This window comes from Rhineura floridana, chromosome 9 (assembly GCF_030035675.1).
Source record: "Rhineura floridana isolate rRhiFlo1 chromosome 9, rRhiFlo1.hap2, whole genome shotgun sequence".
Lineage (NCBI taxonomy): Eukaryota > Metazoa > Chordata > Lepidosauria > Squamata > Rhineuridae > Rhineura > Rhineura floridana.
In genome coordinates, this window is record NC_084488.1 from 48,278,116 (window position 1) to 48,292,486 (window position 14,371).

Sequence of the window (14,371 nt, forward strand, 5' to 3'; positions counted from 1 at the left end):
AGGTGCTGTTCCACCTGATCTGAGTGGAAGGCTGCTGCTTGAAGGGAGAACTGAAAAACACCCATAAATGTGGCATTTTAAAGCTGGCCCATAGTAGAGGATGGGGCAGAGGGATTGAACTGAAGTAAATATGAGGATATAGATATGCCTGCATGAAATCCAATTTGTTATGATCAAGAGCAAAAGAATAGCTCTTGGTGTGTAAGATATTCCACTAAGTAATTTCAAGAAATCTTTTCCAGTTTTCTCAAACACCTGATATACTGGTTAGAAGTATGTGTGCTTTCTTTTAACACACAAAATAACAAAAAGGCTTGTGATTTTATATATGTATTAGGAGTTCAAAAACATAAAATACCATGATCTCATAATAAACTTGGAAAAGAGAAACCTATTTGATGAAAGATACAGAGGTGTTCTTCGGGTCTGTTGGTTCTCTCCCTCTAGGCTCACAAGCATGCAAGCCTGAATGCTTTGTTGAAGAATTATAAGACTTGTGGTGGTTTGCATTGACACTTTAATGGCTTTCAGATGTGTCAAGTAAAAATACCAGATCCATTTTTTTAACCATGATCCCTATGAAGAGAGAAGGGGAAACTATTTCAAATTTATTTCAGTTTATTCATTCATTTGCAGTGCCTTGCCAAAATAATCAGATCCCTGATTATTGATCCCTGATCAATGCTCTCATATTACTGAATTACAAATGGTACATTGTAATTTCATTCTGTATGATGTTTTATTTTGAAACACTGAAACTCAAAATCAATTATTGCAAGGTGCCATTGGTTTTATGTTGGGAAATGTTTGTAAGAAACAAAAAATTGAAACATGTTGCTTGCATAAGTATTCAATCCCTGTGCTGTGGAAACTCCCCGTTTACACAGATGAAAGAAATTGCCCTATTGAGAACACAATTACCTTACCATTGGCTTCCACCTGTGAACCATTAAAGTTGCTGTCACTTTGTCAGGATAAAACCCCCACTGTTGAAGGCCCATTGGTCAGGCTTTGGATCTGAAGTATAATGAAGACCAAAGAGCATTTTCCAGAAGTGGGAGATAATGTAATACAAATGCATAGATTAGGAAAAGGGTACAGAATAATATCCAAGTGTTTGGATATCCTAGTGAGCACAGTTGGATCAATAATCAGGAAGTGGAAGCTGCATCACATCACCCAGGCATTGCCAATAAAAGGCAGTCCCGCAAAACTCCATGCTCGAACAAGGAGAAGACTTGTGAGAGAAGCCACAGAGAGGCCAACAATCACTTTGAAGGAGTTACAGAGTTCAGTGGCTGGGAGTGGAGTAATGGTGCACCTGTCAACCATATCAAGAGTTCTGCGTAACACTGGCCTGTATGGGAGGGTGGTAAGAAAGAAGCTGTTACCCAAAAAGTACCATCTGAAGCGCAAGCCTAACACATCATCCCTACAGTGAAGTATGGTGATGGCAGCATCATGCTGTGGAGATGCTTCTCATCAGCAGGGACTGGGCATCTTGTTTAAATTGAAGGAAGAATGGATGGAGCAAAATACAGGGAAATACTGCAAGAAAACCTGCTTCAGTCCACTAAAAAACTGAAGCTTGGAAGAAAATTCACTTTTCAGCAGGACAGTGATCCCAAGCATAAGGCCAAAGCAACATTGGAGTGGCTCAAGAACAAAAAGGTGAATGTCTTACAGTGGCCCAGTCAAAGTCCTGATCTCAATCCCATTGAGAATCTGTGGTGCTCTTTGAAAATTGCAGCCCACAAGTGACATCCAATCAACCTGAACGACCTGGAGCAAAGTTGCCAAGAATGGGCCAAAATCCTTCTGACACTGTATGCAAAGCTGGTATATACCTACCCCAGAAGAGTTAAAGCTGTCATTGCAGCGAAAGGTGGCTCTACCAATATCAATGTGGGTGGTGGGTGGGGGTTGAATACTTATGTAAGCAACATATTTCAGTTTTTTGTTTCTTACAAACATTTCCCAACATAAAACCATCTTGCAGTAATTGGTTTTGAATTTCAGTGTTTCAAAATAAAATATCATACTGAACAAAATTACAGCGTACCATTTGTAATTCAGTAATATGAGAGCGAGAGCCAGTGTGGTGTAGTGGTTAAGGTGTTGAACTACAACCTGGGAGACCAGGGTTCGAATCTCCACACAGCCATGAAGCTCACTGGGTGATCTTGGGCCAGTCACAGCCTCTCAGCCTCAGAGGAAGGCAATGGTAAACCACCTCTGAATACCGTTTACCATGAAGACCCTAGGGTCGCCGTAAGTCGGGATTGACTTGAAGGCAGTCCATTTTCTTTTGTTTCAATATGGGAGCATTGGTCAGGGGTCTGATTACTTTTGCAAGGCAGTATATTTCTAATTTCTAGAAAGCACCACGTGGTGCTTTGGATTTGTACAGCTTTACTGCCCACCTTTTAGCAACACAATTTCCTTTCAGAACAAATTGCTTAGGAAAATACTCCCCAGCTTTTAAAGCAGTTATGGGATCTGCTAGGTTCCACCCCACCAGCAATGGGGATACTTCTTAGTTTGTCTTCTGGCACCTTAAAGACAACTTTTTTGTGGCATAAATGAAAGCTGTGGATTCTGTGGAAGCTTATGCTGTAATAGATGTATTAGTATTCGGACTAAAGCTAGATATATTGTTGTTTGGGCTAGTTAAACATCTCTGGGGCCTGTCAAGCTAACATTTGAAGACAAATAGGTTATCACACCTTCTGTAGACAAAGTTCTATTCATACTAGACTTTGAAGTTTTAGATCAGGAGTAATTTTTTGAAACCAGGATGCCTCTTGGATGCAAACCTTTTTTTGTTGATGTTACTTAGATGAGATTTTGTTTAGTTTGTTTAGATTAGCAACATTTGTGCCTTTGTGATCTGAATTTTATTAGGACCTTTTTTTAAAAAAACCCAAAAGGAGCTTTTCACACGGTCTCATTTGATACAGTTCTCAGATCAGTGGCACTCTGCAGAACTAGCTCTGCAGCTGTGTGGAGTGGGACACAATTATCAGCGAACAGTGGCTTGAGTTTTGAAAAAAGTAAAAATAGTTATAATATCCAACCCTGCGTTTTGAGACCACTATTCTCTCTCTCACCCACCCCTATCCTCACCCTTGGAAGTTTTGCATCCCATGTCTGACAGATGGTTTTGTCACTATTTCATGCCATGAAAAGTTACTTTTGTTGTGTCTTCAGTTGTATCATAGCAATAAATGAGGTACTGAAGGTGTATTTGCTTGCTGGGGAATATTAGGAGTGATAGCCCTCATTGCTTCCTAAAAACTCCCCCTACCTCAGATCAGGAGGTGATTGTAGCTAGAAAACAATGAATTGAAAGAAACAGGCAGCACTGTCTCTGTCCAGTATCAGTAAATATTACAATCAGTTGCCAGGGTCTATTCTTGGATGTTATATGCTATATAATGTTTGAGTTCTGTGGAAATTATGTAAATATTATTTTTAAAATATTTTCTGAAGAGCTCTGTACCAATCAAATTTGTAACTTCAACTTGGTAACTCTGTCTGAAACAAGGATGGGGAACCTGTGGCCCTCCAGATGTTGCTGAACTATGATTCACATCAACCACATCAGAAATTCAGTAACATCTGGAGAGCCCTACATAGGTTCTCCACCTGTGATGTAAAACTAGGACAGTATATAACAAAAAATCCTTCTAGAGCAGTCTTCTCCAACCTTGAGTTTTCCAGGTGTTTTTGACTACAGCTCCCATCAGTCACAGTCAGAAACATGATTTATGCTTCTCATTACTTTCTTTAGTTCTGTAATGCTTTGTGTGAAAATCATTTTAATGCTGTGCACTGTTAAACCTATTTAATAGTATTTAAGCATAATTGGATGTTATGACCGCATCCTTTATTTTCTTGCTCATATAAATATGATTGTGAAGCTGTTGTTTGTTATTTAATGAACTAATCTGGATGTATGTTGTTTGCTTTGTTTTTGTTTTGTATACAACCTGCAGGCTTGCAGATGGGTCAGGGGCTGTGGAGAGTGGCCAGGAACCAGCAGCTGCAACACCAGGTTTATACAGAACAAAGCTATCTTTCCAGAGAGCATGGTAGAAGGATAACTGCTAATAATGTTTCAAACACAAACCATCGGAAACATGCCCAAGGAGGCATTGACATTTACCATCTCTTGAAAACTCGAAAATCAAAAGAACAAGAAGGGTTCATCAACCTAGAAATGTTGCCCCCTGAACTTAGCTTTACCATTTTGTCATACCTGAATGCAACAGACCTCTGCCTGGCTTCATGTGTTTGGCAGGATCTTGCTAATGATGAGCTACTTTGGCAAGGGTAAGTTAATGAGAGGTCATGAGCACAACTTACAACAGGCAATTACGTCCAGGATTTTTTGTCCAAACAACTTGCTTGGAAAAACTACTGTTTAATTGCAATTAGCAGTAATTAATGGAATTTCAAGAGCAATTAAATTAAGATTTTAAAGGTGGTGGTAAGCCACAAAAGGAGTGTGCCCTGAGGCACACCAGAAATGGTTAGAGTTCTTGCAGGTGGTTTTTCATTTTGTGGAAGCTGTTAAAGCTCTGTTACAAAGCTGGGTATGTAATGGTCTACATAAGACTCTGAATAGTGGTCCATTATGGCTACTACCAGAACTGATAGCATAACGATCATGAATATCATTCATTTGCTCAAGAAAAGTCAGTTCCTACCCTGTTCCTACTTAAGGCTTGCTGAATTTTGCTAGTGCAAGTGTTTTGAAGATCAGCACTTCAGGCTAAATGGTACTGATCAGTAATGTTTCTGGGAACATCTCATAATACAAACAGCTGCCTGCGTGACTAGAATTTGACTAGTTCTTCACAAAAAGAGGGAGGGTGGAGGGAATGACTTTTGCATGCACAGCTTCCAGACATGTGGGTATGCGTTATTAAAAATTTGCAGAGGGCAAAGGTGAGGCATGAAACAGCCTTTGTAGGAAAAAAGGAAGGTATTCACCCATACAACTGAAGATGTTTCTTGTCTTTCTCCAGGAGATGTATTTTTTTAAGCTCACAGGACATATGGGAAAGTAATAATTTTAAAAATGAATGTAATAGTTCAGTTGTTTAATACCTACTGCATGCTTTTTTCACCAAAGATATAAATTGCTTTGTTCAATATATAAGTGACTATTAGCTTCATACCTGGCATTGCTTGGGAATTTGAAGACACCAAAAAATCAGTGCAGTTTTGAAAGCTTCAGCATGCCATCTTGATTCAGAATGGCATCCAGTTGTATCCAAACATAACGAAAATCTGCTCCTTGATCTCTTGAACTATCACACAAAATTTAGTTACAATATTATTACCGTTAAAGTTATTACCCGCCCTTCACCAGAAGGTCCCAGAGCACATCCTAACAATATAAAAATACAATAATAAAAACAGTTTATAACAGATTACATTCACAACTAGAGAGGGTCCAAAAAAACTTCAAATGTCAAAGGCTAGGGTGAAGAGATATGTCTTCAACATAGAACAGATGCTGTATATTATTATTATTATTATTATTATTTATTAAATTTATATACCGCCCGACTAGCGATAGCTCTCTGTATAATGAAGGTACCAATATCTTAAGAGGTGTCCAATGCATAGCCAGCAGATGGACTGATGGAGAATTTTTCTCCATTGGGATCTTTTGCTGGGGGTCCTTAAAAAAAATATTTGAGGACACAGGCTTGAAGCAAAAAGGTAAGCCTTTATTCTTTACAAGCATATGCAGGGTCAGCCTCCCAGAAACATCCAGGAGAGACTGCACTGAGGCACTGTGTGCAAGCTCTTTTATATAGTTACAGCATGTGACTGTGATTCACCAATCTCATGAGTTCCTGCCCACCCAACATTACTGTTCCTCCTCTCTACAATCGTTCCAAACCAATCAGAAACTCCAGTGCTGATTCCAAGATTCTGTCCATCTCGTTAATGTCTCCATTGTCCTACTGTCTCTCATGACTAATGCTTTTTCAGGCCAGTACATTGAAGGTGCCTTCAAGCATACCCAGTACATTCCATATGCCATTGTTCCTGATCAGTCAGGCTGACCCAAGTACACTTGGAGATATTTGGACAAATTCCCTGAGTTAAGTTTGCCTCAACTTAGGGTGTTTGGGAATGTATGAGCACCCCCAGTTCTATTCCTTTGCCATAAGGGTTCTTGTGTCCTTATACTTTCTCAGAAATCCCATTTCCTTACCCATAAAATACTTAGCTAAGGAGAGGGGATTATATTTAAGACATTTGAGCTTCATTTTGAAGCCACACAGACCAAGGAAAAGACTGGGTGATTCTGGCTAACTAGTATCTTTCAGCCTCAGAGATATAGAGGAGGCAGGCCATCCCAGAGTACCTTTTTCTTAACGAAAACACACTTATAAAGTTGTAAATATAATATAACACACTGGGTTATTTTTAAATCTCACTATTTCTCTTCATTAAACATTTAATACTTATTACAGACTTTTCCTCTAGAGGGCATTATTGCTTTACTCAAGAATCAAGTATTAACTATTTCTACTTATTACATCAATCACAACTTTTGTCACAGATTAAACGCTCCTTGATTCCAAACAATAGGGTAATCAATATCTGTCAGTCATGCATTGGCCCAGTCTTGGCAAAGAAACAGAAGGTCCCTGTGACTGCTGCCGTTGCAACAGGTTTTGCTTACAGATCTGACCGAGGCCTATGGAAATTTAGGGTGCTCTGTGAGCCTGAATCTCAGGTCTTCACAGGCCTACAAGCCTATGCTTAACTCCTTATGATTATAAAACATATACCTTCTTAATAGCTAAGATCATATATGTATGGATATATAAAATTCCCCATTAGGACAAACAATCTTCCAAAATATATAGTAGATTCAATCAAAGATTACTTGGCTTACTTACAGCAATAATGAATGTGCTGATATATTATCATTGTTGAAAGATGCAGCTCTTGGGAGACATCCTAGTATGCTATAACGCAAGAGTTATTTTAGAAACTATGGTGCAGGTGGGTGGTTTCCTTGAGTGTTCTCTTTAGCTCTTCCTAATATGGGTTTTTATTCTATTGTTTTAGTCTGTTGAATCTGTGATACAGTGCCATGGCTAAAGTATGTTGCATAAATTTTTTGCAACTTGCACCTTAATTTAATTATAACGTTGCAGTGGAAACTTCCAGGGGGTCCCAGTGCTTAGTTTCCTTGGAATGAAAAGAGACTGCGGTGTCTTTATGATACATGGTTTTATATACACATATATACAACCTGAATGTAAGATGGAGGGGTTTCACAGCATTAACTGTCCAATAGATCACCTGAAAGCCATAGCTTGAGATTCAGACTCAGAGAGCAAGCAGACCTCTCAGTGTCTTTTCCAGCTTTCCTTCTTCACCTAGCCTCGCTCTAAAACACAGACCACTTCTTAATTCTTCCAGCCAGGTGAGGAGTGCCTCCCTCCTGAAAGAGTTCCTATGGCACACATTGCCCTCCTAGCAAAATCCTTACGCATGTTAATGGAACAATTGACAGACTTGGCTAACCTATTAGCTTGACAAAGAAAAGAACTAGTTTGACAAGTGGTGCATCTCTAATAAAAACTGGGAGAAGACTCACAATTATCTATCTCAACCCCCTAATCCTATAACAATAAATTTAAAATTGGTTTATTATAAAGGATGAGAGCCAGTGTGGTATAATGGTTAAAGTGTTGGACTACAACCTGGGAGACCAGGGTTCGAATCCCCGCATAGTGTCGGAAGGCAGAGCTGGGGTCCCAATCCCGGGGAGCTGGATCCCAGAGAGTTGGGAGAAGAGTATTCGGATGGATGGCAGAGGGAAGGGGGAGGAACTTCCCCCCTTTGGAGCGAAGACGAAACAGAGGAACTGCCAGTGATAAGGTCGCTTAGCAACGGGGAGCCTGAGCCCTCCCTGGACATTCTCACGCCTCCCCCTCTTTCAGGCTCAGAGCAAGAGGGGAAAGAGGGAGGGCTGCTCACAGCCGAAAAGCAGGGAGACAGTTTACCATCAGCCCCTCCCCTATCCCCCATCCTGGAATCGGAAACTTCAGAAGAGGAGGGGGTGATGCTTCCCCCCTCACCGCGCACACGCAGACAGCTGAAAAGACAGGAGAGAAGGTGGGGGAAGGCGGGCAGTACCTGAGGGGCAGTTAAGGAGGAGCGAAAGATTGCGCGCCCGTTTGGCCCCTTCTTAAATAACAGGCGGGAAGAAGTCCCTTGCTCTGTCAACTTTCTCCCAATGCCGCAGGACCTGTATCCCTGTATTGCTTCATGAGAAAACGCAGTCTTTGTTTGGACATTACCCTAATAAAACACGAATTAACTACAGCCGTTGGTCTGGTTCCTGAGTCACATCCTGGGCCTGACAGCTTGACAGAGCCACCTAAATCACCCTCAGCGCTCTCTTCACTTGACTGGGACAAGATGTCAAAGGGAGCAGCGGGGGGGACGAACCCCACTTCTGAGACGGAAGAAGTGGAACTCTTGAGGACTAAGGTAGCTGATTTGCAGACGGATGTTCAAGCCCTGCTAGCAGCAGTCAAGGCGCTGAAGACGGATAATCAAACCTTGAAGGCCACGATAGACCAGATGCGAACAGCCCCTCCAGCTGCCGTAGTAAAGGTTCCCATTGGATTGCCCCCAAAATACGCGGGACAAAGTGATCAGTTGGCAACCTTCGTGGCTCAATGTGAGTTATATCTGGATGTCAGGCACACGGAATTTCCAGACGATGGGGCTAAAGTAGCTTTCGTGATTAGCCTCCTGGAGGGAGAAGCTGCAAAATGGGTGACTCCGTATCTCGTGAGAAAGGATACTGTCTTAGGAAGGTACAGAGGATTTATACAGGAGATGACCGAGATGTTTCAAGACCCGGAAAGGGCTGAAACAGTAGCGCGGCAACTAGGCGCTCTGAAGCAAGCTAAAGGGACTGTTTCCGAGTACACTAACGCTTTTAAAATTCTGTCCCAGGAAACTGGTTACAATGACGCCGCCCTGATGTTTATGTACCGGAGTGGATTAAATGCTGAAATCCTGGATGAGTTGGCCAGGACCTCCCCCCCCCTGCTGACCTACCAGGGCTCATCCGGCTATGCCTACAGATAGATCACCGGATGGAAGGAAGGCGCCTGGAAAGGAAGCAGGAGGTCCCGAGATACTCAGCCTCAGCATCCCGCAACAAGACCCTTCCCACTGCAGGGATGGCAGGTAATGCAACTGAGGGACAGGGAGGGGCTAGGCCAAGACTGTCGGAAGAAGAAAAGGAAAGACGACGCCGGGAACGTTTATGCTTTTATTGTTCAAAGCCGGGCCATGTGGCCAGAGACTGTGGACTGAAAGGGGGGAAAGCCGAGGCGGCGGGAAACTAGAACACCCAGTCCACGTGCAGGCCGGTGGACTGGGGGCAGCGTTGTATAAAGGCCCCCCAACGATCCAACCTCCCTCAAAGGGGGTGTTGGTCTTGCCTATTCGGATTACAACTTCCAGAGGAGTGGTGTTTAATTCCACTGCCTTAATTGACAGTGGAGCCTCCACAAATTTTATTGATGCAAAGTTAGTCAAGCGTCATGGAATTTCCCGGTGGAAACTGGACGCTCCCCTAGCTGTGGAGACTATCGATGGGAGACCCCTGAAGTCAGGAGGGGTGACACAAGCCACGGAGGAAGTGAAACTTCAAATCCCTGGGCACGAAGAGTTCATTTCGCTATACGTGTCAGATCTCTCGAACTTTGAGGTGATTCTGGGAATGTCCTGGCTAGCAAAGTATGAACCCAAAATAAGTTGGAAGGAGGCGGTGGTGTGGTTCACCTCACAGTATTGCCAGGAGAACTGTCAACCTGAAGGAATCAAGAACACCTTAGCGGGGGCAGTGCAAGAGATCGAGCAAGTGACCCTGCCGCCAAAGTATGAAGAATTCAAAGATGTATTTGATGAAAAAGAGGCAGAGACTTTACCCCCCCACCGCCCTTACAACTGTGCGATTGATCTAGTGCCAGGAGCCAGCATCCCATCAGGGAGAATCTACTCTCTCACAGAGAATGAGAGGGAGGCCCTGAAGGAATTCCTGGATAAAAACCTGAGGCGAGGATTCATACGCCCCTCACAATCCCCTGCTGGAGCGCCACTATTGTTTGTGAAAAAGAAGGGGGGGAACTCAGACCCTGGAACGACTATCACGCATTGAACCAGATCACCATCCCCAACAGCTACCCGCTGCCCCTGATCTCAGAGTTGCTGGACCGACTGCGCTCTGCAAAAATCTTCACGAAGTTGGATTTGAGAGGAGCGTACAATCTGATCAGAATGAAGGAGGGAGATGAATGGAAAACAGGATTCTTGACCGCTTACGGACAGTATGAATACCTGGTCATGCTGTTCGGGCTTTGTGGAAGACCAGGAATTTTTCAAAAATTCATGAACGACATGTTTAGAGACTTGTTGGACACGTATGTAATCTGTTACTTAGATGATATCCTGGTGTTCTCAAAGAACCAGGAAGACCACGACCAGCATGTGAAGACGGTGTTGAAGAGACTGAGAGAAAATCACCTGTATGCTAAATTAGAGAAATGTGGATTTGACCTCAAGTCTCTAGACTTCCTTGGATATCGAATCTCAGCGGAAGGCGTGGAGATGGACCCAGGGAAAGAAGCTGCATATTGGACTGGGGCCAACCTGTCACCAAAAAGGATGTACAACCGTTTTTGGGGTTTGCCAATTATTACAGAAAGTTCATTCCAGGGTTTTCCAAATTAACAGCTCCTCTGACTGACTGTTTAAGGGGGAAGAAGAAGTTTCAATGGACAGAGAACGCCACCGAGGCCTTTGAGGAGCTGAAGAGAAGGTTTGCTACTGAGCCCATTCTGCGCTTTGCTGATCCGAACCGCCCTTTCGTAGTGGAAACAGATGCTTCAGATTTTGCCATCGGGGGGGTCCTGCTACAATTAGACCAAGAAGGGAAGGAGCTGCACCCCTGTGCGTACTTCTCTCGGAAGTTAAAGCCTGCAGAGAAGAACTACACAGTTTGGGAGAAGGAGCTGCTGGCCATCAAGGACTCTCTTGAAAACTGGAGACAATACCTAGAGGGGACCTCTCATCGAATTGAAGTGCGCTCCGACCACAAGAATCTTGAAAGCCTCCAAAGCGCCAGAAAGCTGAACCAGAGACAGATAAGATGGTCCCAGTTCTTCACTAGGTTTAACTTCCAGATTACTTACCATGCCCAAGCCAAAAACCAGAGAGCGGATGCCTTATCCAGACAGCCACAATACAAAGAAAGTGAATCTGAGGACCAGCCTCAGTACGTAATCCCGCCAGAGAAATTAATGTTGGGAGTATGCCAGCCTTCATGGGATGAGGAACTCAAAAAGGCACAACAAGAAGATGCAGACATGCTAAAATATCAGCAGGAGACGGGACAAGGTCAAGACTCAGAAGTAACCTTTCACTGGAGAAATGGACTGTTATGGTTCAAAACCGCCAGATATGTGCCAGAAGGGGAATTAAGGCTCAGAATCCTATGCCAGTGTCATGATTCCATCACAGCGGGACACTTTGGGATTTACAAGACCATTCAGAACGTGGCCAAGGACTTCTGGTGGCCTAAAATGCGTCGGGATATTGAGAGTTATGTAAAGTCCTGCTCTGTCTGTCTGCGGACAAAAACACAAACAGGGACACCAGCAGGACTCTTACAACCGTTGCCTGTCCCACACGAACCCTGGAAGGACCTCTCCATGGATTTTATAACTGATCTACCCAAGTCCCAAGGAATGACAGCCATCTTAGTAGTGGTGGATCTACTTACCAAAATGGCACACTTTCTTCCTTGTGCAGGGGCCTTAAAGGCTATAGAAACGGCCAAGTTATTCATAAAAGAAGTCTACCGGCTGCATGGATTGCCAAACAGCGTAGTCTCAGACCGAGGAACTCAGTTCACAGCCAAATTTTGGAGAGCAATGTGGAAACAGTTGCAGACGGAATTAAAACTCTCCTCCGCCCATCACCCCCAGACAGATGGGCAGACGGAACGCTTGAACGCCGTTTTGGAAAGATATTTACGAAGTTATGTGTCCTATCAACAGACTGACTGGGTATCATATTTGCATTTTGCAGAGTTCGCCTACAACAATTCTCTGCACTCCAGCACTCAACAAACCCCGTTCTTTGCTAATTATGGATTCCATCCTAAAGTCTTTCCAAGCAGCTCAGAAGGAATGCTGGTACCGGCAGCTGAGAACTTCCTTAAGGAATTGCAAGCGGCGCAACAGACACTGAAACAGCAGTTAAACGAAGCCAAAACGGAGTACAAGCGAGTTGCTGACCTGCACAGGAAGGAGCCACCCCCCCTTCAACCGGGAGACCAGGTATGGCTGTCCACCCGCTTCCTCCAGATGCCGGGCAAATGTAGAAAATTACAAGACAAGAGGGTGGGTCCTTTCGAAATAGAAACTCAAATCAATCCCGTGGTGTACCGACTGAAGCTGCCTGACACGTTTAAAATACATCCTGTGTTCCATCGATCCCTCTTAACGAAAGCCGCCCCTCCCAGTGAGTTACGGCCGGAGGAACCTCCCGGAGCTCCACTCCTGGTAAATGAGCAGCTTGAGTTTGAAGTTGAGGAGATCTTAGATTCCAGGATCAGACGCCACAAGCTGCAGTACTTGATTCACTGGAAAGGCTATGGGGTGGCTGACAGATCATGGGAAGATGCAGCTGATGTGCATGCTCCAGAATTGGTAAAACTTTTCCATCAACGTTTTCCCCACCGTCCCAAGCCAGACAAGGGGAGGGGGGCACAGCCTGGGAGGGGGGCACAGCCTGGGAGGGGGGATGGTGTCAGAAGGCAGACCTGGGGTCCCAATCCCAGGGAGCTGGATCCCGGAGAGTTGGGAGAAGAGTATTCGGATGGATGGCAGAGGGAAGGGGGAGGAACTTCCCCCCTTTGGAGCGAAGACGAAACAGAGGAACTGCCAGTGATAAGGTCGCTTAGCAACGGGGAGCCTGAGCCCTCCCTGGACATTCTCACGCCTCCCCCTCTTTCAGGCTCAGAGCAAGAGGGGAAAGAGGGAGGGCTGCTCACAGCCGAAAAGCAGGGAGGCAGTTTACCATCAGCCCTTCCCCTATCCCCCATCCTGGAATCGGAAACTTCAGAAGAGGAGGGGGTGATGCTTCCCCCCTCTCCGCGCACACGCAGACAGCTGAAAAGACAGGAGAGAAGGGGGGAAAGGCGGGCAGTACCTGAGGGGCAGTTAAGGAGGAGCGAAAGATTGCGCGCCCGTTTGGCCCCTTCTTAAATAACAGGCGGGAAGAAGTCCCTTGCTCTGTCAACTTTCTCCCAATGCCGCAGGACCTGTATCCCTGTATTGCTTCATGAGAAAACGCAGTCTTTGTTTGGACATTACCCTAATAAAACACGAATTAACTACAGCCGTTGGTCTGGTTCCTGAGTCACATCCTGGGCCTGACACATAGCCATGAAGCTCACTGGGTGACCTTGGGCCAGTCACTGCCTCTCGGCCTCAGAGGAAGGCAATGGTAAACCCCCTCTGAATACCGCTTACCATGAAAACCCTATTCATAGGGTCGCCATAAGACAGAATCAACTTGAAGGCAGTCCATTTTCCCCCCATAAAGCATCATTTTAAATGTGTCCCTCCCCATCAGTTATAGTTTCCTGCAGATTAAATTTCTGCAGTGTGTAGAAAGCTAGTATAGGAAATGGGGGAAATCATATTGTCAGCAATTTGATCTGAAGAAACCCCTCAGGTCTGAGTGGAAATGCACAGGAATATCTTGCACAACTCACATTTAGTTCAGCAGGGTTTATGCTTTATAGAATTCTGTCACAGATGCATAAGAAATGTAATCCAAAGTATGCTGGTAATTAACAGTGTAATCATATGAGTTGTATCCAAAGCTGCAAAAGCAGAGTTCTTTTCACACAGTGCAACTTCCTCTTCCTCTCTTACCCCTCCCCCCACACTCTGAATCCTCTGGAACAGATTTTGAGGATGCACGGGAGTGCAGGAAGAAGGAGATGAAGTTCTGTTGCACAAGCAGAAGTCTGTTCTGCTCATGCAATGGTAGCATTGGATTAAACACTGTCTTTACTCAGAAGAAAGCCCCATTGAGTTAATTCGGACTTCATCCCAGATGAGTGTGTTTAGGATTGCAGGCTAAAACACCAAATTCCTGATTTAAATGCTCTACTGATTATGGATACTGTTTGGCTAAAGGATATATAGCACTGGGTTGTAATTCTGCATGAAGCTCCCCCAGTGTGATTTGTGCACGAAACCACACACTGAATCACATTCCCTCTCCATGG

The 14,371-nt window shown here is 44.2% G+C and overlaps 1 protein-coding gene across 2 annotated transcripts in view; it reads left to right on the forward strand.

Annotated features, from left to right (window-relative positions):
• The window catches only part of FBXO8 (F-box protein 8), a 34,401-nt gene that overhangs the window by 7,690 nt on the left and 12,340 nt on the right, over positions 1 to 14,371 (forward strand). For both annotated transcript variants that reach the window (XM_061583876.1, XM_061583878.1), the window contains exon 2: positions 3,999 to 4,335. In XM_061583876.1, coding sequence (XP_061439860.1) covers positions 4,007 to 4,335 — 329 coding nt within the window. In that variant the 5' untranslated portion in view covers positions 3,999 to 4,006. The remainder of the gene's footprint in view (positions 1 to 3,998; positions 4,336 to 14,371) is intronic.